Source organism: Odocoileus virginianus, chromosome 15 (assembly GCF_023699985.2).
Source record: "Odocoileus virginianus isolate 20LAN1187 ecotype Illinois chromosome 15, Ovbor_1.2, whole genome shotgun sequence".
In the NCBI taxonomy this organism is placed as follows: Eukaryota; Metazoa; Chordata; class Mammalia; order Artiodactyla; family Cervidae; genus Odocoileus; species Odocoileus virginianus.
The window spans coordinates 55,591,256-55,615,994 of record NC_069688.1 but is presented as its reverse complement, the minus strand read 5'-3'; the positions used below and the strand labels follow the sequence as shown (position 1 = coordinate 55,615,994).

The 24,739-nt window shown below is 37.1% G+C and overlaps 1 protein-coding gene across 3 annotated transcripts in view; it reads left to right on the top strand.

The window, feature by feature from the left end:
* The first annotated feature begins 8,357 nt into the window (after positions 1-8,357).
* TMEM67 (transmembrane protein 67) overlaps positions 8,358-24,739 on the top strand; it is a 42,353-nt gene continuing 25,971 nt past the window's right edge. For 2 of the 3 annotated variants that reach the window (XM_070477404.1, XM_070477402.1), the window contains exons 1-12: positions 8,358-8,609; positions 10,269-10,357; positions 12,182-12,275; positions 12,995-13,094; positions 13,895-13,964; positions 14,057-14,131; positions 18,667-18,729; positions 20,256-20,410; positions 20,525-20,633; positions 21,386-21,475; positions 21,799-21,864; positions 23,692-23,848. In XM_070477404.1, the coding sequence (XP_070333505.1) occupies positions 8,384-8,609; positions 10,269-10,357; positions 12,182-12,275; positions 12,995-13,094; positions 13,895-13,964; positions 14,057-14,131; positions 18,667-18,729; positions 20,256-20,410; positions 20,525-20,633; positions 21,386-21,475; positions 21,799-21,864; positions 23,692-23,848 (1,294 nt within the window). In that variant the 5' untranslated portion in view covers positions 8,358-8,383. The remainder of the gene's footprint in view (positions 8,610-10,268; positions 10,358-12,181; positions 12,276-12,994; positions 13,095-13,894; positions 13,965-14,056; positions 14,132-18,666; positions 18,730-20,255; positions 20,411-20,524; positions 20,634-21,385; positions 21,476-21,798; positions 21,865-23,691; positions 23,849-24,739) is intronic. The other variant, XM_070477403.1, reaches the window with a different exon arrangement.

The following is a 24,739-nucleotide window of genomic DNA, read 5'->3' as shown; positions in this document are numbered from 1 at the left end:
CCAGATGTTCAAGCTGGTTTTAGAAAAGAAAGAGGAACCAGAGATCAAATTGCCAACATCCACTGGATCATTGAAAAAGCGAGAGTTTCAGAAAAACATCTATTTCTGCTTTATTGACTATGCCAAAGCCTTTGAGTGTGTGGATCACAACAAACTGTGGAAAATTCTTAAAGAGATGGGAATACCAGACCACCTGACCTGCCTCTTGAGAAATCTGTATGCAGGTCAGGAAGCAACAGTTAGAACTGGACATGGAACAACAGACTGGTTCCAAATAGGGAAAGGAGTGTGTCAAGGCTGTATATTGTCACCCTGCTTATTTAACTTATATGCAGAGTACATCACGAGAAACGCTGGGTTGGAAGAAGCACAAGCTGGAATCAAGATTGCTGGGAGAAATATCAATAACCTCAGATATGCAGATGATACCACCCTTATGGCAGAAAGTGAAGAATTAAAGAGCCTCTTGGTGAAAGTGAAAGAGGAGAGTGAAAAAGTTGGCTTAAAACTCAACATTCAGAAAACTAAGATCATGGCATCTGGTCCCATCACTTCATGGCAAATAGATGGGGAAACAGTGGAAACAGTGTCTGACTTTATTTTTCTTGGCTCCAAAATCACTGCAGATGGTAATTGCAGTCATGAAATTAAAAGACGCTTACTCCTTGGAAGGAAAGTTATGACCAACCTAGACAGCGTATTAAAAAGCAGAGACATTACTTTGCCAACAAAGGTCCATCTAGTCAAGGCTATGGTTTTCCCAGTGGTCATGTATGGATGTGAGGGTTGGACTGTAAAGAAAGCTGAGCACTAAAGAATTGATGTTTTTGAACTGTGGTGTTGGAGAAGACTCTTGAGAGTCCCTTGGACTGCAAGGAGATCCAACCAGTCCATCCTAAAGGAGATCAGTCCTGGATGTTCATTGGAAGGATTGATGCTGAAGCTGAAACTCCAAGACTTTGGCCACCTGATGTGAAGACCTGACTCATTGGAAAAGACCCCGATGCTGGGAGGCATTGGGGGCAGGAGGAGAAGGGGATGAGATGGTTGGATGGCATCACCAACTCGATGGACATGGGTTCGGGTGGACTCTGGGAGTTGGTGATGGACAGGGAGGCCTGGTGTGCTTCGATTCATTGGGTCGCAAAGAGTTGGACACGACTGAGCAATTGAACTGAACTGAACTGTGGTGACAGACGTTAACTAAACTTATGGTGGTGATCATATTGCAATACATACAAATATTGAATTCTTATGTTGTGCACCTGAAACTGATCTAAGATTATGTGTCAGTTATACCTCAATAAAAGTAAATAAATAAATAAAGTTAAGTATTTTCCTTAAAAAAGAAAAGGAATATAGTTGCCTGGATCCTAATATAAGTTCTTATTGGCTTGTTCTGTTCCTAAATTTCCTCATTTATAAATTGGGTATAACAAGACCTACTTCAAAGGGCTACTGCTAAAGATCAAAACCACTGGAGAAGAATGTGGCACATAGTAAATGTACTGAATATACTTAAAGGAGAATCATAGTTCTAAGGAAGAATTGAGGACTTTTTAATGATAGCACAAGATAATTAAAGTAACAAAGGAAACACTTATTCAAATAGGAGAATGGTAATAATTATGGTATGGTGAGTGAAGTGAAGTCGCTCAGTCGTGTCCGACTCTTTGCAACCCCATGGACTGTAGCCCACCAGGCTCCTCTGTCATGGGATTTTCCAGGCAAGAGTAATGGAATGGGTTGCCATTTCCTTCTCCAGGGGGAGTCTTCCTGACCCAGGAATCGGACCTGGGTCTCTTGCATTGCAGGCGGAGGCTTTACTGTCTGAGCTACGAGGGAAGCCCTGGTATGGTACATGACTCAAATGTGACTAGCATTTAAACAATAGTGTAAACAATGATTACTGCTCCAACTGAAAATGTAAAATAAATAATATATATTAGAAAGATGGAGAGGTCCAGAAAATGTGATAAAAAGCAATCTTCATCTTTCATAGCAGGCAGGCAATGGATAATGCCTACAGCTGAAAAATTAAGTTTAAAATAGGCTGCTGCAGTAATTTAGAGGAGGGAAAGGTTGTACTTTGGGTGCCAGTGATGATAAGAGATTAAGAAAAGTAAGATTTCAAAGGATATTTGTGCAATAAATTCAAGAGATATTTAGAAGATAAAAACCAAGAAGTCTTGCCAGTGGGCCGATACGCTAAGTTGAAGGAAAGTAAAGCATCAAAAGCTACCCCTAGATTTTGGCTTTTTTCATGGTTTGATGACTGCCATTACCTGGGGTGGAGTACACTTAGAAGAGGGCACGTTTGGGGAGTGCGGAACAGGCTGGAGCCCATGAGCTGTTTTTGGACACTTGGATTGAAAGATGCTTCATTCCACCCAAATGGAGTTTTTCAGGAAAACAGTGGAAATACTGATTCAGAGCTCAGAAAATTTATTTGTCCTGAATTTACATACATATGACTTATCTGCAAAAAGTAGTCAATGAAGTCATGGACATGACTTTCCCCAGGAGGGGAAAATCAAAGAATGAGAGGAGTCAAAAGTCTACTGCTGAGATCCTAGGGATTCCATATCTAATGGCTAGGTAACAGAGTCAGAGAGCAGGAGCAACCGGAAAGTTTATTCTGGGAATAACCTGGAGGAAAACCAGAAGAGTGTTCTATCATGGAAGTCAAGTTCAGTTTAGGACATACTGAATACGAAGCAGCAGTTGTTTATATCTAGTTGTTTATAAGTCAGATTCTGGAGACTGGGAAAGAGTGCAGGACTCACCACACAAGGTGCCCCAACTGAAGGATCTTGACCTAATTCCTCTTTTGACCACAACCTCCACTTTTGCACTTTGAATTTGGCCTTCACATTCTTTGCAATATTTTAATTCCTTAATCCCCTCATGGACTCACTTGCCTTTTCCTTTTATTTATTAATGCCCAGGAAAGCACATCCAGGGATTCAGGAGCACGAGTAAAGAATCAGGGTTAAAAGCAGGTCAGTTGCCAGGGTTAGAATCATGATGTGAGTGTGACCCTAGAAAGTCACAGATGCTTTCTATGCCTTGGTTTTCTCATCTGTAAAGTAAAGGTGATGATAGTGGTCCCAATTTAGTATTAAATGAGATATTGCAGTGCCTGGCACATTGAAAGCAAGCAATTAATATCAATTATTTCAATTATCATCCATGGTCCTAACTCCAACCAACATACTAGAAAATTCCTGTAAATTGAATTTCTACTTTAATTTTTTTTTAATTTGGTGAAAAGTCTTTATCTGCCCCAAGTATTTTCAATGTTCCTTTAATGTCACCATCCACCCAGCCACCTAAATCAGGAAACCTGGGAATGATCCTTGCTCCTGTTTCTTTACTTATTCCATCCAAGTCTAAAATTCTCAAAATTCTTCCTCCTAAAACAGCTCTTTCATTTATCTTCTCCTGCTTCTCCCTTCTTCCCCTGCCCTTAGACCCTAGATTTCTGCTTTAACTTTCTAAGGCATCTCTACCTCTAGAGATTTCCATGTGCTTTTTTTCTAGGATATTTTCTAAAATGCAAATCTGATCAACAGTAGAAGACAAATAATAAGCATTTAAGAACCTTCATTTTAATTTCTTTTTACCTTTCTAGCCTCATCTCCTGCCACTGACCACACACACCCCACACTTCAGGGATGCTGAGATACGTGTCATTTGCCCATGAGCCTGTTCCCTCGTGCCTCTGGTTCTGCTCTGGTGGAGCTGCGACCTGTCCAGTCCTTTGAATCTTCACTGATCTCCCGCCTGCCCAGCAAGGCAGGGGTAATAACATCCGCCAGTTGCACTGTCTCAGTGACAGCACTTGTCTCAAAGCAGTTGTTTCTAAGTCTGTTTCTCTACAAGATTATGAAGCCGCTGAGCAAAAGCACCAGGGATAGCTCTTGTCTCCAACAAGTGTCTACTCACGTATGTGTATGCTCAGTCACTTAGTTGTGTCCGGACTCTATGTGACCCCGTGGACTGTAGTCTGCCAGGCCCCTCTGTCCATAGAATTTTTCCAGGCAAGTATACTGGAGTGGGTAGCTATTTCCTCCTCCAGGGGATCTTCCTGACCCAGGGATCCAAGAAGTGCTCAACACATGTTTGGAAAATTCTCCACCAAAGATGAGCTGCCTTCTGACGTCTCAACTCAGGTTCTCTTCTTCCCTTGTGATTCTGCCTCTCTTAACTCCCTCCGTTTAGGGATTCAAATACACAACAGTCTTTGGGATACTCAAAATGATTTCCATTTCTGGTTCCAAACTCTTCATCAAGCCCGAGACCGTCACATCCATTTTTGTTACACCTCTCTACCTGAGTAGGCAACTTGCTCGACATAATCAAACTACACTCATCTTCTCCATAAACTGTTCATTTTGACCCTGGAACCTTCCTAACCTACCCTCCATCTGCTCCCACTCCAACATGATTCAGCCTTGTAGGTAAGATCTAGACTTGCTGCCAACTTTCAGCTCTAGATGATTTTCCTTCCAATTATCTACTCTATCTTTTCAAAGAATTTCTTACTTTTACGTATGTTCTTTACTTAGAAAACTGATCTTACTCAACTTCTCTGATACCTAGTCCAAGATTTCTGGATGGCTTCACTTACCTTTCTCTTTTCTTCTAGTCTGAGAAAGAATGACTCTCTTCCCCTTAGGTGGTCCTTCTCCCAGTTTAACATCCAAGTCTTCGGCCCCTTCCTAGAGGCTCAAGAGAGAGTCAATTATTCCTTCTTTATTTTGAATCTCTCTTTTACTACTCCTTTCCTTTTCTCTCCATTTATAGACGTATTCTTCTTATCCTAAGAAAAAATCAAAATTCTTTTATCTCAGTCCCTTCTTTTGTTTTCTTTTCAATGTCAAAATAATCTACATCTGTTGGTTACTCTTAGTACTGCTCTGTGACTTACTTCTACCCTTATCGCTGTAATAACTGCACTGTAAAAGATAACTAATGATCCCCTAATTGCCAAATCCAAAGACTTTTTCTCCATCCTCAGCCCCTTGCCTTTCTGTAGCTTTTATATTGTTAGGACACACAGCATTGTGGTTAAGCAGCCCTAAGAGTTAAACTGCCATAATTTAAAGTTACTTCTGTAAATTGAAATCTTTGTATTTTGATAAGTTTGAAAAATCTCCTTGTTGCTCCATTAATCATCTATAAAAAGAAATGAGAATCACGGTATAGGTTTCATAAGGTTGTTGAGTGGATGATAATTTTGGTAACACATGTTGCAGTGCCTATCTCATAGATATTCAATAAGCATTTACAATTGTGTTTGAGCCCACCCTTTCACTTTTGGGGGGTAAAGTTCTTCCTAAGCTTATTTAAACCATGTTCTTCTTCTCATCCACTTCTATGTATAACTCTTTAACTGCTTAGCTGGGTGATATTGGGTAAGTCTTTAAGCCTGATAAATGGAGATTACTACTTATTCATAAAAATATTGAAATGATGCATGTAAGAAGTTTAACTTTAGCATACCATCTGGCATTAAGAAAATACTTGCTTTCCTGACTAAAGAGATAGAAAAAACATCTGTGATTCAGTCACTTTCCTTCTTCTTGTCTTAAATCTGAATGTTGATTTCTGATATAAGGCAATCACATGGCAACTAGGAGAGAAAAACCAAGAGAACTGCAGAGATGACCATCTGATATCGTTGAATAAACGTCAGCAGTCCCTATGTCAGAATTTTCATGTTTGTTTTTGTTCAGCCATTGTGAACTGGCTTAAACTATGTGATTTTTCTATTACTTGCAGTGAAAATATTCCTAATGATACAGTCCCAGTTTATGCTTCATGGTTTTAGCTGACACTCTCTCTGTTATCCTTCTAGGCAGTTTATAAAGATGAACCCAGAGTATCCACAGTTATTTCAAATTTAATTACATCTATTTTGAACACTTCTGCTACAAATAAACTCTCTATTCAGCTCTTTGGGAAAGATTTTTTTTAGGTGCAATGCCCGAAGTTCTTAGACAACCATAGTTCCCCTGCTTGTGGTGTAAAATGGCAGTATCATCTTGTTAACTAAAGACAACAGGTTTGTCCTGCATATACAATATGCCAGATTTTTTTTTTCCAAACTATTCCACAAAGAAGCCACTTAGTAGATTGAAAAGATAACAGGTTTTGGAGTTGGTCAGATGGAGATAAAGTTTGATTTCACCACTTCCTAAAATGTAACTTTTTTGATCTTCAGTTTCTTTGATTATAAAGTATCCAAAAAAGGGGGGAAAGTATTCCTGCAGAAGGTTACTATGAAGAGTTAACATTAATGCTGCCAAGTGCCTAGCACAGTATACAGTGTGGAACACAAATAACCTGCTCTTTTACTGCTTTGATTATATAGTAGACAGTGAGTAAATATTACCACCCTGAAGCCTCTCACAGAGCGTTAAAAAAGATGAGTTAAAATTCACCCATAAGAAGCTTTTGTAGATTAATCTCAACTATTCTGACCATACCCTTTCTGAGCTCCTATTAACATTTGCACAGTCATATGTTTTTCAAAAATTTTTTCAGATAAGTAACTTCTTCTTCAAATTATAGACTCTAATAACATGGTAATTACTCAAAAACATCTTTTATAATGCCTATTTAAGCAAGAGTTTTCAGAATATACACCTCTTTCTGTCATAAACATTAGCAACAGAATGAATGCTGGTCTTTTGCAGATGGTCACATGACAAATACTAGGCCTAAATATGGTTAATAACTTTATCTAAATTTCTTAGATGTATTTTCCCACACGTACTGAGGATATTATGTGTGTGTGTGTGTGTGTGTGTGTGTGTATTCTCCTTAATAGTAATAAGCCATCATTTTCATTACAAAGTTTGTGGTTTTGGGGGGAAGCTGAAAGTCATTTCAAGATATACTGATGGATAAGGTGGTTTCAAAATATGCCAGTTTTATTGGGGAGGAAGGACAAAATAAAACAATAAAACAGAATACAACAAAAGAGGAGATGAAATTTAAATATTAAGAAACAGCTTTTTCTTTTATGACCCAGAAACTGGCTTTGAAGGTAATTCTAAAATGTTTTGGGCCCAACAGCCTCTAAGAGTGCCCATTTTGAAAGATAACAATCATGTATGTGTATATTTGACTTAAAAAATAGATTCCTTCTTTATTTACAACTGGACTAAAGATCTCATTTTATGAACATGATTTCTATGCTCAAAACAAAGAACATAGAAACACAAAAGAAGGTCTGTCAGGAAAGATCTTTTTTCAGTGAAGTGAAAGTCACTCAGTCGTGTCCCACTCTTTGCAATCCCATGGAGTGTAGCCCACCAGGCTTCTCTGTCCACAGGATTTTCCGTCCACAGGACTTTCCGTCCACAGGATTTTCCGGGCAAGAGTACTGGAGCCGGTTTCATCCCCAGCAGCCGGTTTCTCTGGGGATCTTCCTGATACAGGGATTGAACCCTGGTCTCCTGCATTGCAGGCAGATTCTTTACCATCTCAGCCACCAGGGAAGCCCTCTTTTTCAGTCCTCGAGCCAATCATCCAACATTGCATATTTCAAATCAGTGTTGTTTTTTTCCCCTACTTTTTGGACAAGTGTATTTTGACAAATACATTGCTGGCCTGTGTCCTTTAACATGAAAATGACCATAAGTTTTGATGTAAATATCATCTAACGACTTAATGAAACAATACTTTTGTGTGATAAAGTCAGATATTTTCTTGGCTGCGGTTACCTATTTTGCGACTTCTGAAATTGATTTCACCTCCGGCAAACAGGTCGCTTCCTAGTGTCTGAAATCTGGTCGTGCCTGCCAGGCTCCAGGGTTAGCTTGCCTCTAATTGATGCTTTTGAATTGTAGTGTTGGAGAAGACTCTTGAGAGTCTCTTGGGCTGCAAGGAGATCCAACCAGTTCACCCTAAAGGAAATCAGTCCTGAATATTCAATGGAAGGACTGATGCTGAAGCAGAAGCTCCAGTACTTTGGCAACCTGATGCGAAGAACTGACTCATTGGAAAAGACCCTGATGCTGGGAATGATTGAAGGCGGGAGGAGAAGGGGACGACAGAGGATGAGATGGTTGGATGGCATCAGCGACTCAATGGACATGAGTTTGTGTAAACTCCGGGAGTTGGTGATGGACAAGGAGGCCTGGAGTGCTGCAGTCCATGGGGTCGCAAAGAGTCGGACACGACTGAGCGACAGAACTGAACTGAACCGAACCCATCCTTTCCAGATCGCCAGCTTCCTGCGGCTTTTGGTAACCTAGCAACCAGGTCGACACTTCCGGAACACCGTGGCGCCGCGATCCAATCAGCTCTGCAGAGTCGCCGCTGAGGCTGACGGGACACCGGAGACCGCCTGGCCGCCGGCGTCTGTACCATGGCGACGGGCGGCCGCGGGCCTGTGGTGGCGATGGCCGCTGGGTCCATCCTGTCGGCTGCGAGTGTGACTCTGTTCCTCTTGCTGGTGCTCCCTCGCGTCTCACAAGCTCAGACCTTCTTTCTTCCTTTCCGGCAGCCGGAGACGTGCGGCCACAACCAATACTTCGATATCTCGGCGCTCTCCTGTGTGGCGTGTGGTGCCAATCAGAGGCAGGATGCCCGAGGTGAGAAGGCTCGGGACGGGCCCTGGCCGAAGGAGCAGTCCCCGCTTGGTGCCGTGCCCAGATCCCGGCGTCGCTGAAACATCTTTTTCTTTTTCTTTTTCCCCCTGCGGAAAGAATGTTTCAGAAAGGTTAACTGCCAGCGCCTCAGAGGAGGGTCTCCTCGGAGGATTGAAGCTTAAACACACAACGAATGAGGTTGGGGAAACCTTGAGTCCGCTACCCTGAAGGTCTCGTAATGAATTTCTTGTCTCCAGGCCCCTACCCCTCATCAGGGGGCCTTTAGGGAGGCCTCTGGAAAGCTGACTACGGAAGAAAGAGAAATGAAGTAATCTTTAGGGTCGCAGAGAGTCGGACACGACTGAGTGAACCACCACCAGGATAATCTGAGGTGCTAAGAGCAGGTGACAGGACCTGTTTGGGAGGGAATGCAAATTAGCGCTTGGAAACTTTGGTAGTTGTTTGTTTGTTTGTTTAATCTTAAATCCAGAAATGTAGAGCTGGTTGGGACCTTAACCATTTATGGTCCAGCCTTCTTACTTTAGAGATAAAGAAATGGAAGTCTGGATGAGGTCGTCAAGCCTTCTTTGTCCTGTAAATTGGAGACTGGAAGAACTCGTTTATCTCTTTGCCGTCTGTCTTGACTTTTGTGTTTCCGCTATACAAAATGTCCATAATAGTATAGATTTCCGTAGGACTTAGCCCTTTCTTTGTTGAATATTACTTATTCCCTCCAAAGTCTCTTTAGATTAAACTTTTTTTTTTCTTGAGATGTTCGTCATTTGGTCCTAGTTGTCCTCTGAAGCTGCTCAGGATAAGATTTTTCCCATATTCTAAAGTCTAGGATGTTTTTAATCTCAATTTGGTCACCCATGGTATTAACTTTCTGCCATCTTGAAATTTGATTTAAGTCATTGTGTAGGACAAGTCAGGCTTCTCAGGTGAGGAAGTAAGAAGAAAGCATTCCCAGACTCATTCTATAAAGTGTAAGGTTCATAGTCATGCACCCTGATATCATAAGTATTCTACTACATGTATTCCTATTAAGTGTCCACTTAATGCCTTCTTAGAGAATACTGTCCTCTCCAGCAAGTTGAATAGTGATTATCTTATAAAGTTTACTTTAATCTTTCCAAACAGAGGAAAACAGTGATTTATTTGAATCAAGATAACTTTTCTAATAAGATTTTGTTTTGACAGAATTTGAACTCAGTGAGTATATGTGTCTGGTTGGGTGAAATAGACTTGTAAAATCTCCCATAGCGGTTAGTCAGTAGTTTTGTTGTTAGTTTAATATTTATAATTTAATAACTTATTTATGCTTGCACTTAAAATTGTAGCAAACACAATACCTAGTGTATGCCAGACACATTGTAAGACGTAAATAGAGCACTTTCTATATGCTTATAATGACTAATTTAGTACTCATATTAACCACATAAGGTAGGTACTGTTCCCATTTTACCTAATTCGAAGCAAAGACACAGAACAGTTCCTTGCCCAGGGTCACAAAACTAAGTGGCAGAATCAATATTAAAACCCAGGCAATACTGGCTCCACTGTCTTGCTCTTAGGACCTGCTTCTCAAGATCTTAAGAGTTATTAAAATTTTCCTATCTTGGAATTTTATTTATCAAGGTCAAAACTGGCTCTTCTTTTTAGGAACTTCCTGTGTGTGTCTACCAGGATTTCAGATGATCTCTAATAATGGAGGACCTGATATTATTTGTAAAAAGTGCCCAGAACACATGGTATGGAGTATTTATTATTTTTTTAATCTTACTGTAAAAAATAGCAAATATCATTTTTTAAACTGCAGTTTAATGCTGTACTCTAATATTTTCCCACAGACTTTAATATTATTAAGCCAGCTTTGTTTTTACTAAACTGTGGGAGATCAGTGAAATTTTGCAAACTTGGAAAAAAAACAGAAAGGTATTTTTAAAATCTGAAATTAAAAAAAAAGCTATAATTTGTCTTTATTTCTATTTCATAGAGAAACTGATTTATAAAGGAAAATAGATGAATGAATGATATCTACCGAGTAAATATAATGTCAACAGTTTTATATAATGATTCATGTTCATAATGACATCTGAGTGATAAGTTCATCAAATGCCTATTTCATCACTAAATAGATTAAATAATATCTGATGCTGTTTTATTAATCATTTCATTATATCATAATTTTTGGAAAATTAGTGTATTAATAGTAACTATATATGATGATTCTTGATTAACAGAAATGTATCTTCCAATCATTTTGAATAATTAAGAGTCTTAGTATGGCAGTTCTAACTTTCATAGTAATGTTTCTTCACATTTTTGTTTTAAAATACAATGTTATCTCTTCTCATTATTGTATTTAAAAAAAATTTAATCTGGGAATTTAATATTTACCATTTGTCCTGATTTATGACTAGTACTTATAGGTTTGATGATCATTTTTATACTTTATATTTTTGGAAATAGTGACCCTAGCTGAATTATGATGAGAAAAAGGTACTAATATGAAATGGTGCCAAAGCAGACTAATTTTTCAGTGATGTTACTAAGCTAGTGGGGCTTCCCTGATGGCTCAAGTGGTAAAAACCCACCTACAATACAGGAGACACAGGAGATGCAGGTTCTATCCCTGGGCCGGGAAGATCCCCTGGAGTAAGAAATGGAAACCCTCTCCAGTATTCTTGCCTGGAAAATCCCATGGACGGAGGAGCCTGGTGGACTACAGTCCATTGGGTCACAAAGAATCACATATGACGAAGCACACACACACACACTAAGCTATCATACTTTTTAAATAGCCCTATATGTGTAAATGTATCAAATACAGGGGCATTTCTTGATATATCCATTCTTTTTGGCCAAAACTTAACACAATTTGTGTCATTGTTTTATTATTACCATTGTTTTCTATTTATTTTGTTTATATCCATGTTTGTATTAAAATTACTGTATTTTTACCACAGGTTTTTTTCTAAATCATATAAATTCAGTTTTGGATGGTGTCATATTTTATCAGAAATCTTTACCAGTACAAGCTATTAGTGGATTAAAAAAGATCTCATAATTTAAACAAGTTTAGGTATATTTATTTACCATAAGATTCATCCATTTTGGATTATAACTTAATTGCTGAAAGCTAATGTATTTGAATTTTTAAAAATTAGAATAATTATTTTAGAACAGGTAAGGCTAAACTATTAATTGGCTGTTTGTTGATTCAATACCATTGAATTTTGTTGCATTTTATCTTGGTAAATTGAAAAACTGGATGACCATATTAATCATGGTAATAAAAGCTCATTTGAATTGAAAATCACAAAGAACTATTGCCTTTACTTCTTAGTAGTTAATAGTAGTCAGTACATAATAATAATGTGTAGCGTAATGTTTGAATATAAGCACAAATTGTCTTTCCAGGAAATTTTTATGTAGCTCATATGTGTATAATTTATTTACATATTGCCTACAAATTATACCTTATTGTGACTTTTTAAACTCACGTGATCATTTTAAGAAGGAGAACATTAATTAAAGAAAGGGGAAATAATTTGTTTTTTTTTTTAATTTAGAAAGGTGTTACTGAAGATGGCTGGAACTGTATTTCTTGCCCTGGTGGTTTAACTGCAGAAGGAAAATGCCACTGTCCCACTGACCATATTTTAGGTGAGAAGTAGAGTCTAGAATGTGTCCTCTAGACTCTTTTTTTTTTTCTTTCTGTTTTTAATGTATGCATTGTACTTTGTATACATTGTAACCACAGGAAATATAAGTGGTATTTTTTTATGTAGCTATTTCATAAGCTGTTCTCTAGCATATTCCTTTCAGTTAATGGTATGATCTACCTCATTCTTTTTAATCCACTCCATGGTGTTTTATAACTTTTTGCTGTTTTAAATATTTAGATTGTTTTCAAACTAGTAATGTTTTGATGAATATTTTTATGTACATAGTCAAGTGTTTCTGTAGGTTAGGTATCTAAAAATGAAGTTTTAGTATTATGTATTATAGAGTATGTGAATTTACAGTTTTAATACATACCACCAAAAGCCCTCTCAAGATGAGAAACTTACCAGAAGTCTGTGAAAATACTTGCTTCCCCAAACTTAGTGTAACAGGAATATGCAGGTAAGAGGAAAGAAAATTTTTAAGGAAAATATATTAATTTATTATGATGATGATAATTTGGAAATTTCTGTATTTTTTTTTTTTAATGTGGGAATGGGGAAGGCTTCACTTTTCAAACTTTATGTAAAGTATTGACATGTTTTGTTCTAACAAGGTGTTTTGAGAATTATTAGAATAATTACAAGTGGGTTTTACTAAGTGTATAGAAGCTTGTATATTGATTATGAATTATGTCTTATTGTCTCTAAATTGTTTAGTGGAAAGAAATATTAATGGAACATTGTTGTCTCAAGCAACTTGTGAGCTCTGTGATAAAAGTGAAAACTCTTTTACGGTAGCAAATGCTTTAGGAAACAGGTAAGCAGTATGCTGGGTGCTGTCTTCATTAATATCTTATTTACATAGAATTTGTGTCTTTCGTATCATATTCCTTAGGCTAGAAGAAGGCATTAACAGGTAAAGAAGCTGAGGTCCAGAGAATGAGACAGAATGGGATTTAAATGGGCTTCCCTGGTGGCTCAGCTGGTTGAGAATCTGCCTGCATTGTGGGAAACCTGGGTTCAACCCCTGGGTTGGGGTGATTTCCTGGAGAAGGGAAAGGCCACCCACTCCAGTATTCTGGTCTGGAGAATTCCATGGAGTGTATAGTCCAGGGGGTCGCAAAGAAGATTTAAATCTTGTTTCTGTCTCTTGCTGGTTGTTTGACCTTTGTTTAAGCCAGTATTCTTGTCTTCAGAAAGGGGACATACCATCCACTTCATAGGCTGTTACCACAGCTCAGAAACATACTTTACATACCTAAACAAGTACTATAGAGTAAGTGCTTAGTAAAAGGTAGCTATTTTTAGCTATTTTTGTTTTATTATTGATGTTATGTAACTTGTACATAATCTATAATATATAGTATATAATAATAACTTATTTGCAATCCACTTAGTATTTTCTAGGTACTATATTTATATATATTATTGATTTTATCTATACCGTGCCTTATAATACAGAGTAGTGTATACTTCAGATATGTTTACTTTATTGCAAGTAATTACTTAGTTGAATAGCCTATTCTAATCTATAAAGTTAGAAAGACAAGCTCTCAATTAAATTAGAGCTAGCATAATTCATTAACGTTTTAAAAATAATTTTTGTTGTATTGACAGGTGTGTCCGATGTGAACCAACATTCATTAATACCAACAGGTCCTGTGCATGTTCAGAACCTAACATTTTAGTAAGGCTTATTACATTGATAATGTATATATTTTTAAGTTGAATTGCTGATATTCTTACATAAACTTTTTTTTTTCTTATTTATTTATGAAGACAGGGGGATTATGTTTCGGCAGCACAGGGAATTTTCCTCTACGTATGATTTCAACTGCACGTTATGGAGAGCTTGTGAGTATGCTTCAGTTTTTTTGTTCTAGTGTTAAGGATATTTCTGCTTTTCTTCCTTTGGTAATTTGGGGCTAAAATAAGCTCAGTCCATTGTTCCTCACATTTTCATAGGTTTGGCCATTAGAAGCCGTTTGAGTTTGTTCCTATGTCTTTTGGACATAACTGTATCTTTCTTGGAGCATTTCCTGTCTGGCACAACAAGATTTCCAGGCTTATCTTATACTTTTCCTGCTTCGGTCCTGGAAACAACTATTTCTCTAAGAAGCTCTTAAGGATAATATTTAGAAACAAAGATTACCATGCTTAGTATGCCTTCATTAGCAGGCATAGCTAGAAAATATATACACACATTATGTGTAAACATGTGTGTGAGTGTGTGCTCAGTTGCTCAGTCGTGTCTGACTCTTTGCGACCCCATGGACTTAAGCCCACCAGGTTCCTCTGTTCATGGAATTTTCCAAGCAAGAATACTGGATTGGATTGCCATTTCTTACGCCAGGGGATCTTCCTGACCTAGGAATTGAACCCACTGCTCTTGTGTCTGCCACATTGGCAGGCGGATTCTTTATCACTGCACCACCTGGGAAGACCATGCATATGCATACACACATCTATAACTATTTCTTTGTTTATCTTATTGTTTTATGTAATTTCTAAGAGAGACATCCAATCCTCTGTAGTAATATATCAGACAAGCAATAAAGAATTTCCAAATATTTGAGTCAGTGTCTTCACATTCCCTTTCCCCAAAGACCATGAGCTTACATCTTGGTTTGCTTTCCCAACTTTAATTTTGAAAAATTTTTATTGCAGAAAAGTTAAAAAAGAAAAAAAAAACAATGACTGTGCGTGTATCTTTTACTAGTTTAACCAATTATTAGTGTTTCGCCACATTTGCTTTCTCTCTCTCTCTGTGAATGTCAACATGCACATGTACACATACATTCGTATTTTTTTCTGAACCACTTGAAAATAAGTTGTAGCTGTGTAATGTTTTACTCCTCAATATTTTGTAGCTCCTAAGGAAAATGGCATTTTTCTGACATCACACCTCAAAAGATTAATAGAATTATTTGATATACTGTTCATATCCAAATTTGCCTACTTGTTTCAATAAAGTTTTTTATCCCTGCCCACTTTTTTGGCAAAGGGACCCAGGATCAGCAAAAGATCCCACATTGAAATTAAATCTCTCTAGTCCCCTTTAATTTAGAATAGAGATTCTTATCCTGTTTTGCTTTTTGAATTTTTTTTTTTCTTTTATGGTCACTGACTCTTGCAGAGTCAGGGCCAGCTTTCTTGTAGAGCATCCCAGAGTCTTCATTTTTCTCATGTTTTTCTTATGATTAGACTCTGTGAAACATGTTTTTGGAAAAATATGACATGGGTACTGTGTATAGCCCATTGTATCATAACATGGAGCGCATAATGTCAGAATATCCAGTTATTGGTGATGCTAACTTTGACTGCCTAGTCATGGTGCTGTCTGCCATTTCTCTCCCTTGTAAAAGTACTGTGACTAATAAGTTAATCTGAGATTTTACTTTGAGACCATGTACATATCCTTTTTAGCAGTCATTGATGAACCTTATCTGAATTAGTTATTAAATTGTTATATCAAAATGGTTTCACAATTTTATTGTTCCTTTTTATATTTTTAAGTTGACACTTGCTCTTTTTTTCTCTTTAGCTTTACTGCAAACCCTTGGTATCATGAATATGTTATGAATTGTCACTGTTATTCTTCTTTTCAAAGTGTGGTTGGGTTCAGTTCAGTTGCTCAGTCGTGTCCGACTCTTTGCAACCCCATGGACTGCAGCACGCCAGGCCTCCCTGTCCATCACCAGCGCCCAGAGTTTACTCAAACTCATATCCATTGAGTCGGTGATGCCATCCAACCATCTCATCCTCTGTCATCCCCTTCTCCTGCCTTCAGTCTTTCCCAGCATCAGGGTCTTTTCCAATGAGTCAGTTCTTTGCGTCAGGTGGCCAAAGTATTGGAGCTTGCACTTGAGCATCAGTCCTTCCAGTGAATATTCAGAACTGATTTCCTTTAGGATTGATTGGTTTGATGTCCTTGCAGTCAAAGGGACTCTCAAGAGTCTTCTCCAACACCACGGTTCAAAAGCATCAATTCTTCGGTAGTCAGCTTTCCTTGTAGTCCAACTCTCACATCCATACATGACCACTGGAAAAACCATAGCTTTGAGTAGATGGTCCTTTGTCAGCAAAGTAATGTGCTGTCTAGGTTGGTTATAGCATTTCTTCCAAGGAGCAGGTGTCTTTTAATTTCATGGCTGCAGCCACCATCCACAATGATTTTGGAGCCCCCAAAAATGAAGTCTGTCACTGTTTCCATTGTTTCCCCATCTATTTGCCATGAAATGATGGGACCAGATGCCATGATCTTAGTTTTCTGAATGTTGAGTTTTAAGCCAGCTTCTTCACTGTCCTCTTTGACTTTCATCAAGAGGCTCTTTAGTTCTTTGCTTTCTTTCGTAAGACTGGTGTCATCTGCGTATTTGAAGTTATTGATATTTCTCCTGGCAATCTTGATTCCAGCTTGTGCTTCATCCAGCCCAGCATTTCACATGATATACTCTGCATAGAAGTTTAATAAGCAAAAAAAAAAAAAAAAGAAGAAGTTAAATAAGCACAGTGACAATACACAGTCTTGGAGTACTCCTTTCCCAATTTGGAACCAGTCTGTTGTTCCATGTCCGGTTCTAAATGTTGCTTCTTGACCTGCATACAGATTTCTCAGTAGGCAGGTCAGGTGGTCTGGTAGTCCCAATTCTTGAAGAATTTTCCACAGTTTGTTGTGATCCACACAGTCAAAGGCTTTGGCATAGTCAATAAAGCAGAAACAGATGTTTGTCTGGAACTCTCTTGCTTTTTTGATGATCCAGCAGACGTTGGCAATTTGATCTCTGGTTCCTCTGCTTTTTCTAAATCCAGCTTGAACATCTGGAATTTCATGGTTCATGTACTGTTGAAGCCTGGCTTGGAGAATTTTTGAGCATTACTTTGCTAGTGTGTGAGATGAGTGCTATTGTGTAGTAGTTTGAACGTTGTTTGGCATTGCCTTTCTTTGGGATTGGAATGAAAACTTACCTTTTCCAGTCCTGTGGACACTAATGAGATTTCCAGATTTGCTCAGCAGTGGTCAAATTTTTTTTTTTTTTTAGTGGCCAAATTTTGAAAGCTCAAATTGTCCCAAATTTGGACTTCCCTTTGGTATAGCTCCTGTGTTATTTTAACATGTCTCCTTCAGTCTTCAGGCACTACCTTGGTTTCTCTATACCATGTTCCAGTCTCAACCAATAATTATAATTTTAAATTGTCACATAATACTCTAGTTTATGCATTAAGATTCATGTAATTGTATGTCTATTAAATATTTAGGTTTTTTGTTATTAATAATATTGCTGTCAACCATCTTATGCCCATAGATGTGTTTTTCCTTTTGGAGAGATTATTGACTTAAGGCACATGTCCTAAGTGTTTCTAAATTCATGGGTTAAAGTATGTGGATATTGTTTTATAAAGGATCATGCAACTTTATCCCTGGCATTTGTCTGTGGCTTCATTTTACATGCATTTGCCAATACTGTTGTCAATACTTTCCATTTTTACTAGGTTTTTTTGTGTGTGTTAGCCAACATTCTACACATATGTTTTTTTCTTAAAACATGAGAATTTTTGCTTATTGAAGAGATGAAAATGGTGACTCATAATAATTTTATTTTAGATTTCTTGAACAGTTATGGTGCCATATTTCATATAATTTGGTTTTATCACCTTTGTTCATGTTCAGAGAATTTACTACAGATGGTGTTTCTCAGTGTCTCATTTTTTAGCAGGATATGCAGATGAGCTTTAGAGCAGTGGTTCTTAACTAGAGGGAGGCCTGTTATCTGCAGTTTTCAGAGGATGTGTGTGCCTTGTCTCATTCTAGAGATTCTGATTTATTTGGTTTAGAATGAAGCCAGGCATTTTCTGTTTTCAGGAAATTCCACAGTTGATTCTGATATTCTGGTGTTTGAGAATCGCCACTTTGGAGATTTTAAATGTTAGTTTCTCTATGTATCCCCAATCTCCTGTTGCTTAGAAATCATTCACAAATAATTTCTTTTTTATTACTTGCAATTTAATACAGTGTAATAATCCGAAATCACCAAATATTAACCAACTCTAAGTCAAGATCTAGTTTTTCTTTTATTGTTTTGCACTTTGATTTTCATTTTAGTGAAATGGGCATAATAGTTTTTTTTCTTATTATTATAAACATATGTTATTTCCTTGTATCTTTTGTCTGAGCAATGTGATTTTGTAATTCAGTCCTACTTATAATTACTGACATTGGTTGGAATTAATTCTTTTCTTCTTATTCAAATCTATTTTTCTGATAACACTGGAAAGGTAATATTAGTTATTTCCCACTCAGCAATGTGCACAGTAATGTTTTCCTAATAGTGTAGAGTTAAGGAATTTCTATTTAAACGTAAAACTAACATTCATCTTTTTGTTTACAGGGCATATCTTTCACTTCAGAATGGTTTGCAAAGTATTTGCAGTCATCAGCAGCTGCTTGTTGGGTATGTTTGAATTTCTAGAAAGTAGTTTTTATTTCATTTCAAAAGAGACTGTGGTACCATTTTTTTCCCCAGTTAATAAAACTTTTCTAAGTAGATATGTCTCCTTGGTCATATTCTATTAAAACCCTTTCTAAGTGAACTGAAAGAGACTAATAAAGAAAATGTTATTCATTTCACATTTATTATACATAAATTAAATATGTCCAAACTTCCTTAGCTGAAATTGAATGTTAGGGGAGACTAATTCATACTATCATTTAGTAAATGTTTGTTGATGACCTACTGTATGTCAGGCCCTGTTCTGAAATCTTTTCAGTTATCTATTTTAGGAAAAGACAGAAAAATCCCTTGTGGAATTGTAAGTAATTATGAGGTGATGCCAAGTGCTATAAAGACAAGCAAATCGGGATAAAGAGCATAGAGAGTAGAAGTGGTCCTAACTTATGGAGGGTGGTCAGGACAGGCGTCTCTGAGAATATGATATTTGATCAAAGACTTGGAAGTGGAAGTGAGCCATGAAAATATCTAGGGGAAGAGAATTCTAAGCAGAGACCACAGCAGGTGCAGAGGTCCCAAAGCAGGGGTTCTCTGGCATGTTCATGCTAAAGAAACAGGAGGGAGACCTAAGTGGCCAGAGCAGTGAGCAGGGAAAGTGGAGAAGTGAGTTCAAGGATGAAGGGGGTAACTGTGAGACCTGGAGTTTACTGGAAGGGATGTAGAGGATTTTGTGCAAAAGGAAGACAGTGGTCGGCCTCAGGTTTTGAAAAAGATCATTCTAACATGGAAAGTAGGTTTAGTTGGGGCAAAAACAAGCAGGGGGACCAACTAGGAGGTTACTAGAGTGATCCAAGTGAGAGGAAATGGGCCTTTGGACAAGGGTGGTGCCATGCAAGTGAAAGATGTGTTTAGCTTCTGGATATATACATTTAAAATTGAGCCAACCAGACTTAGCGATGAATGGGATATGAGAAGGGAGAGAAGATTCCTGCAATGATTTTTATTTGAATAACTGTAAAAATGAAGTGGTCTTTTCCTGAAAGGGAAAATTTAGAAAGAAGTTTGAGGGTCACACTCAACAGATGATATTTTGTTGTTCATAAAACAAATTGCTTAAAATAGATTAGATTTATATACAATAGATATAAAATAGATTAAATAAAATATAAGTAGGTTAGATTTCTATTCTAATATTAGGAACCAATTACTATTATTTCAAATATAATTATTTCATGTAATAGTTTTTTTAAATGTCATGCTGTAAGTTTTTAGTTCTTCTTTCAGTTGCTTGTCTTTATATCTTCACCTAAAATTTCAGGTAAAATTTATAAATTATTAACCTGCCATATGGAAAGTTCTTTTCTACTTTAATTAGAGGAAAGGTATTAAAAGCAAAAGAATATCCAAAAAAAGAATTTGCAGAATTCAGTTTCTAAGCATAATTAAATTAAAACTAAGCATAGTTTTTGTATGAACTTTTGTTTAGGATATTAAAGTCCATATATTTCTTTGTCATTGTTTTCCTGTAGGTGTATGGCAATCTAACATCTTGCCAAGCACTTGGAAATATCTGTGTAATGAACATGAATTCTTATGACTCCTCTACTTTTGATGCATGTGGATTGTTTCAGGTTATCTTTGAAAATACTGCTGCACTGGGCACTGTTCATTCTGTTTCCTTTTGGTAAGGTTATTCTAATTAATGAACCATCATTTTGACCAAATTCGGTGCAGTTACTTTCACAAATATGTACTAAGACCGTTCCCCCTTTATTAAAACAATTGTGATTGTTTGTAGGAGACAGAATCTTCCATGGCTGTTCTATGGAGACCAGCTAGGATTAGCACCTCAAATACTTAGTACTACACCTCTTCCTACAAATTTCAGTTTTAAAGGGGAAAACCAGGTACAAATCTCTATATTGTTGAAGGTTAACTACATTTTGATTTATAATTTTGAAAGGTAATAAGAATATTACTAGACATAATTCTTGATAGATTTTTAAAGTTTTAATGACTAAATTAAATCTAGATATCAGCTGCTGAGGAACTAAACAGTATCGAGTTTGGTTTTCTTCCTTGAGAGTGTGGATGCCTCTGGATTGTGTGTTATGGTGGCAGTACTTGTGGGTTGGGAAGGTTGTCATCACCAAACGCAAAGCCTTCTCTGTCCTAGATCTCCACATTCTTAAAAAGGGCTGCCAAAGATTGAGTGGGATTCTATGCGTTTCCTCAGCATGTCACAGGTCCAAATGCTTACCTTCATTTTTTTGACCTTCTAGAATGAAAGAATAGATTATTTCCTCCTCTATTCATCCCCCATTCACGTACACACACACTCATTTAACAGGTTTGAAAAGAAGTTATCTGTCACTGCCTCTCAATTCTGAAGTAATAGTTTTTGTGCAAAAACCCAGTCCATTTATATTAAGCGTGTTTAATCAGAGAGATATACTGATTAATTTTGCCTCAAAGTAATGATCGATGAATTCAGTATTTGATCTCTAGAAAAAGAAAAGATCAATTGGCAATGAAAAAATTTATATAGACTATTATATATACTCTGAAAGTCTAAACTCTGAAAGTTTTTATAGACCATTATATATATTTATAGACTTTCAGAGTACATGACATTATTTTATTCTTTTTTTTCTTTAAGCAGAATACAAAACTGAAGTTTGTTGCTGCTTCCTATGATGTGAGAGGAAATTTTCTCAAGTGGCAAACTTTAGAAGGAGGAGTTTTACAGGTGAATATGATTCTAGAGAGAATCCCTAACGTGTCTTGTTTTTGACTGAGGTGAAGATGAGGAAAAAACTAGATTATCGCTTGAATAGAGCGTCAGTTTGCTTACTAGAGTTGATTTTTCTTGTTTTGTTTTAAATTGGAATTTCTTAAAACTACTTTTAAGTTATAACAGATACCCCCTTAACTTTTCACTCCCTTGATAACCTTAAATAAGTAAAGTATAATATATAAAGTATATATCCATGTTAAGTCTTGAGAACCCTTGACTATAAGCAAAGAAAAGATTCATGAGAGATGTTTATCAGTTGTGTTCTTTTGTTGTAGCTTTGTCCAGACACAGAGACAAGACTAAATGCTGCTTATTCTTTTGGAACAACCTATCAACAAAGTGTAAGTTGGAACTATTTTAGACAGTCTACATTTTGGCTTCGTTTTTCACATCAGCAATAATTGGAATAATTATTGAATTTTTGAAATTAGTAATTTTTTGTGAAAAGAAAGTGAAAGTGAAGTTGTTCAGTTGTGTCTGATTCTTTGCAACCCCATGGACTGTAGCCCACCAGGCTCCTCCATCCATGGAATTTTCTAGGCAAGAGTACTAGGGTGGGTTGCCATTTCCTTCTCCAGGGCATCTTCCTGACCCAAGCATCAAACCTGGGTCTCCCACATTGCGGGCTAATGAATAATTTATGGATGATTTTTATTAATATAATCAGCATGAAAACAGTACCTTGTCATCCATAGAGTCTTAAACATCATAATTGTGTATTTGCTTCTGGCATATAGGTCTTAAAAATAATCTCCACTTTTGAGGATTTTAGAATGAAGTAGAAGTACTTCATTTTTAATAAACAATAAAGTGTTATCACTGCCTCCTCCCCCCACCCTCCAGTAACAAAATGGTTCCTTTTCTCTCCCTCCGTGCTCACCTCCCTCCCTCCCTGACCTTCCTTCATTTGGTAGTGCATTTTAAAACTACAGTATGGGACAAAGCAACATTATGAGCCGTTAAACATTTGAAAGACCTTCAATAGTCTACAAAAATACTTCTTGATAAAATGCATGTACACACACCACAGAACAAAACTGTGATTCCAGCTTTGTTAAAATAACAAAAAGCACCATTGGGGAAAACAGATGAGAAAAAGAAACATTTTTAACAGTGGTTATCTCTGGATGGTGGGATTACAGATTATTTTCTTTCTTTTTCATATTTCCTATCATGAACTTGAATTTGCTTTTATTATCAGAAATGACTTCTGTGTTACTTTAAAAAACTGTTGTGTGTCTACTTTGGGCCAGAATAATCAATACTTGTTAAATGCCCACTGCTCTGTCCTCAGCATTTTATCATTTTTATCTCATCTGATCCATGAAATAGCTTTGTAAAATACATACTAGTTGTGTTTTATGGATGAGGAATTGTTGCTCAATAAGATTAGGTAACTTGTTGAAATTCTTTCATCAAGTAAATGTTCTGTTAGGCTTTAACCGTGTTTTTTTCCATCAAACCCAGTTGCCTCTCAGGGAGTTCACAGCCTAGTAAAGAAAACAGCTATATAGACAAAGAATTGAAAAGAATGTGATGTGTTGGGCTATAGATATGAACAAGGAACCATGTTGGTCCAAAGAAGGGTCCTTAACGGTTCCTAGGGAAGTTCAGAAAGGCTTTACACAGTAAGTGACACTTGAGCCTGCAGAATGAATATGAGTTTACCAGGGAGCACAGTAGGGAAGGGAATACCAGGCAGGAATACCATTTGCAGTGTCAGAGAGATGTCGAATAGCATAGCATATTTAGGGACTATAATTAGGTTAGTGTGACTGAACCACAGACAAAGAGAAAGCAGTGGGAGATAAACCTGACACTATTAAGGGGAGTCACATCATAAACAGTGTATATCAGGAGAAAGAGTTGGGACCTCACCCCACAGGATAGGAGTTTTTAAACCTTTTTATTGCTGTACAGTTACAGTTGAGAATGAATATACAGCCTCTCCAGCTGGGTTGTAGGACAAGATTCAGGTGGTTCTTTACTGTTAGTTATTTTGGCCCTTATAAAAGAGTCATAGATAGTATTCATGTTTTAAAAGATGTATGAAAATGTGTATAAACAGTATAGTTGGAAGATACTTTCTTTTACAATGACAAATCTTTTAAAGATAATAAATATGCTTTCTAACTTTCAATTTGGGTACTTTTAATATTATTTTTCAGTGTGAGATTCCTATCCCTAAGATCTTAACTGACTTTCCTAATCCTACATTTTATGATGTGTACCTTGAATATACTGATGAGAATCAGCACCAATATATCTGGGCTGTGCCTGTGTTAAACTTAAATCTTCAGTACAAGAAAATGTTTGTGAACCAAGGTAAGGTGTCTATACACACCACTCTTTCTCTGAGCTGAAATCAATAAATAAGTCAACCAACATAGCTTAATAAACCACAGATTATAAGAAAAGTCATGGATTCTCTATGATTGTAAGCTTGTTTGTTTTTTTAAAATATTTATCTATTTGACTGCACCAGGTCTTAGTTGCAGCATGTGGGATCTAGTTCCCTGACCATGGATTGAACCTGGGCCCCCTGCCTTGGGAGCACGGTGTCTTAGCCACTGGACCACCAGGGAAGTCCCTGATTGTAAGGTCTTATATAGCATGCCCCACAGTAAAACAGTAAGGTTGTTGATATATTTACTCAATGTGCTTAGTCACTCAGTCATATCAGACTGTTTGCGATGCCATGGGCTGTAGCCTGCCAGTCTCCTCTGTCCATGGGATTCTCCAAGCAAGAATACTGAAGTGGGTTGCCCTTCCTTTTTCCAGGGGATCTTCCCTACCCAGGGATCAAATCCAGGTCTCCTGCATTGCAGGCAGATTCTTTACTGTCTAAACCACTGGGGAAGCCTTATTTACTAAATATATCAGGCTTTTTATTAAGAAATTTTATCATTCCTGAAAGTTTTTTCCTGAGAAAAACAGTAGAACTGTAAAATCAGGGCTTCTTCAAACCATTGAGCTGCTTTTTGGACAAATTAGTTTCTTTTGTTGTTTTTCATTTTATAAAATCCTATTTATTCAGGTAATTTGCAGGGAAAATCCTTCCAAACTGATGAAAAGTCCAAACAATCAGAAAACATTCAAGTGCGGTGGGGAAGGCTGTTACTAGGAATTTCTTACAGCGGGAGTTGTTTTTGCAGCCATCTTTTTAAAAGAAAGTGTACTAATTTTATGTTTTAAAATTGTCCAGTAATCTTCACT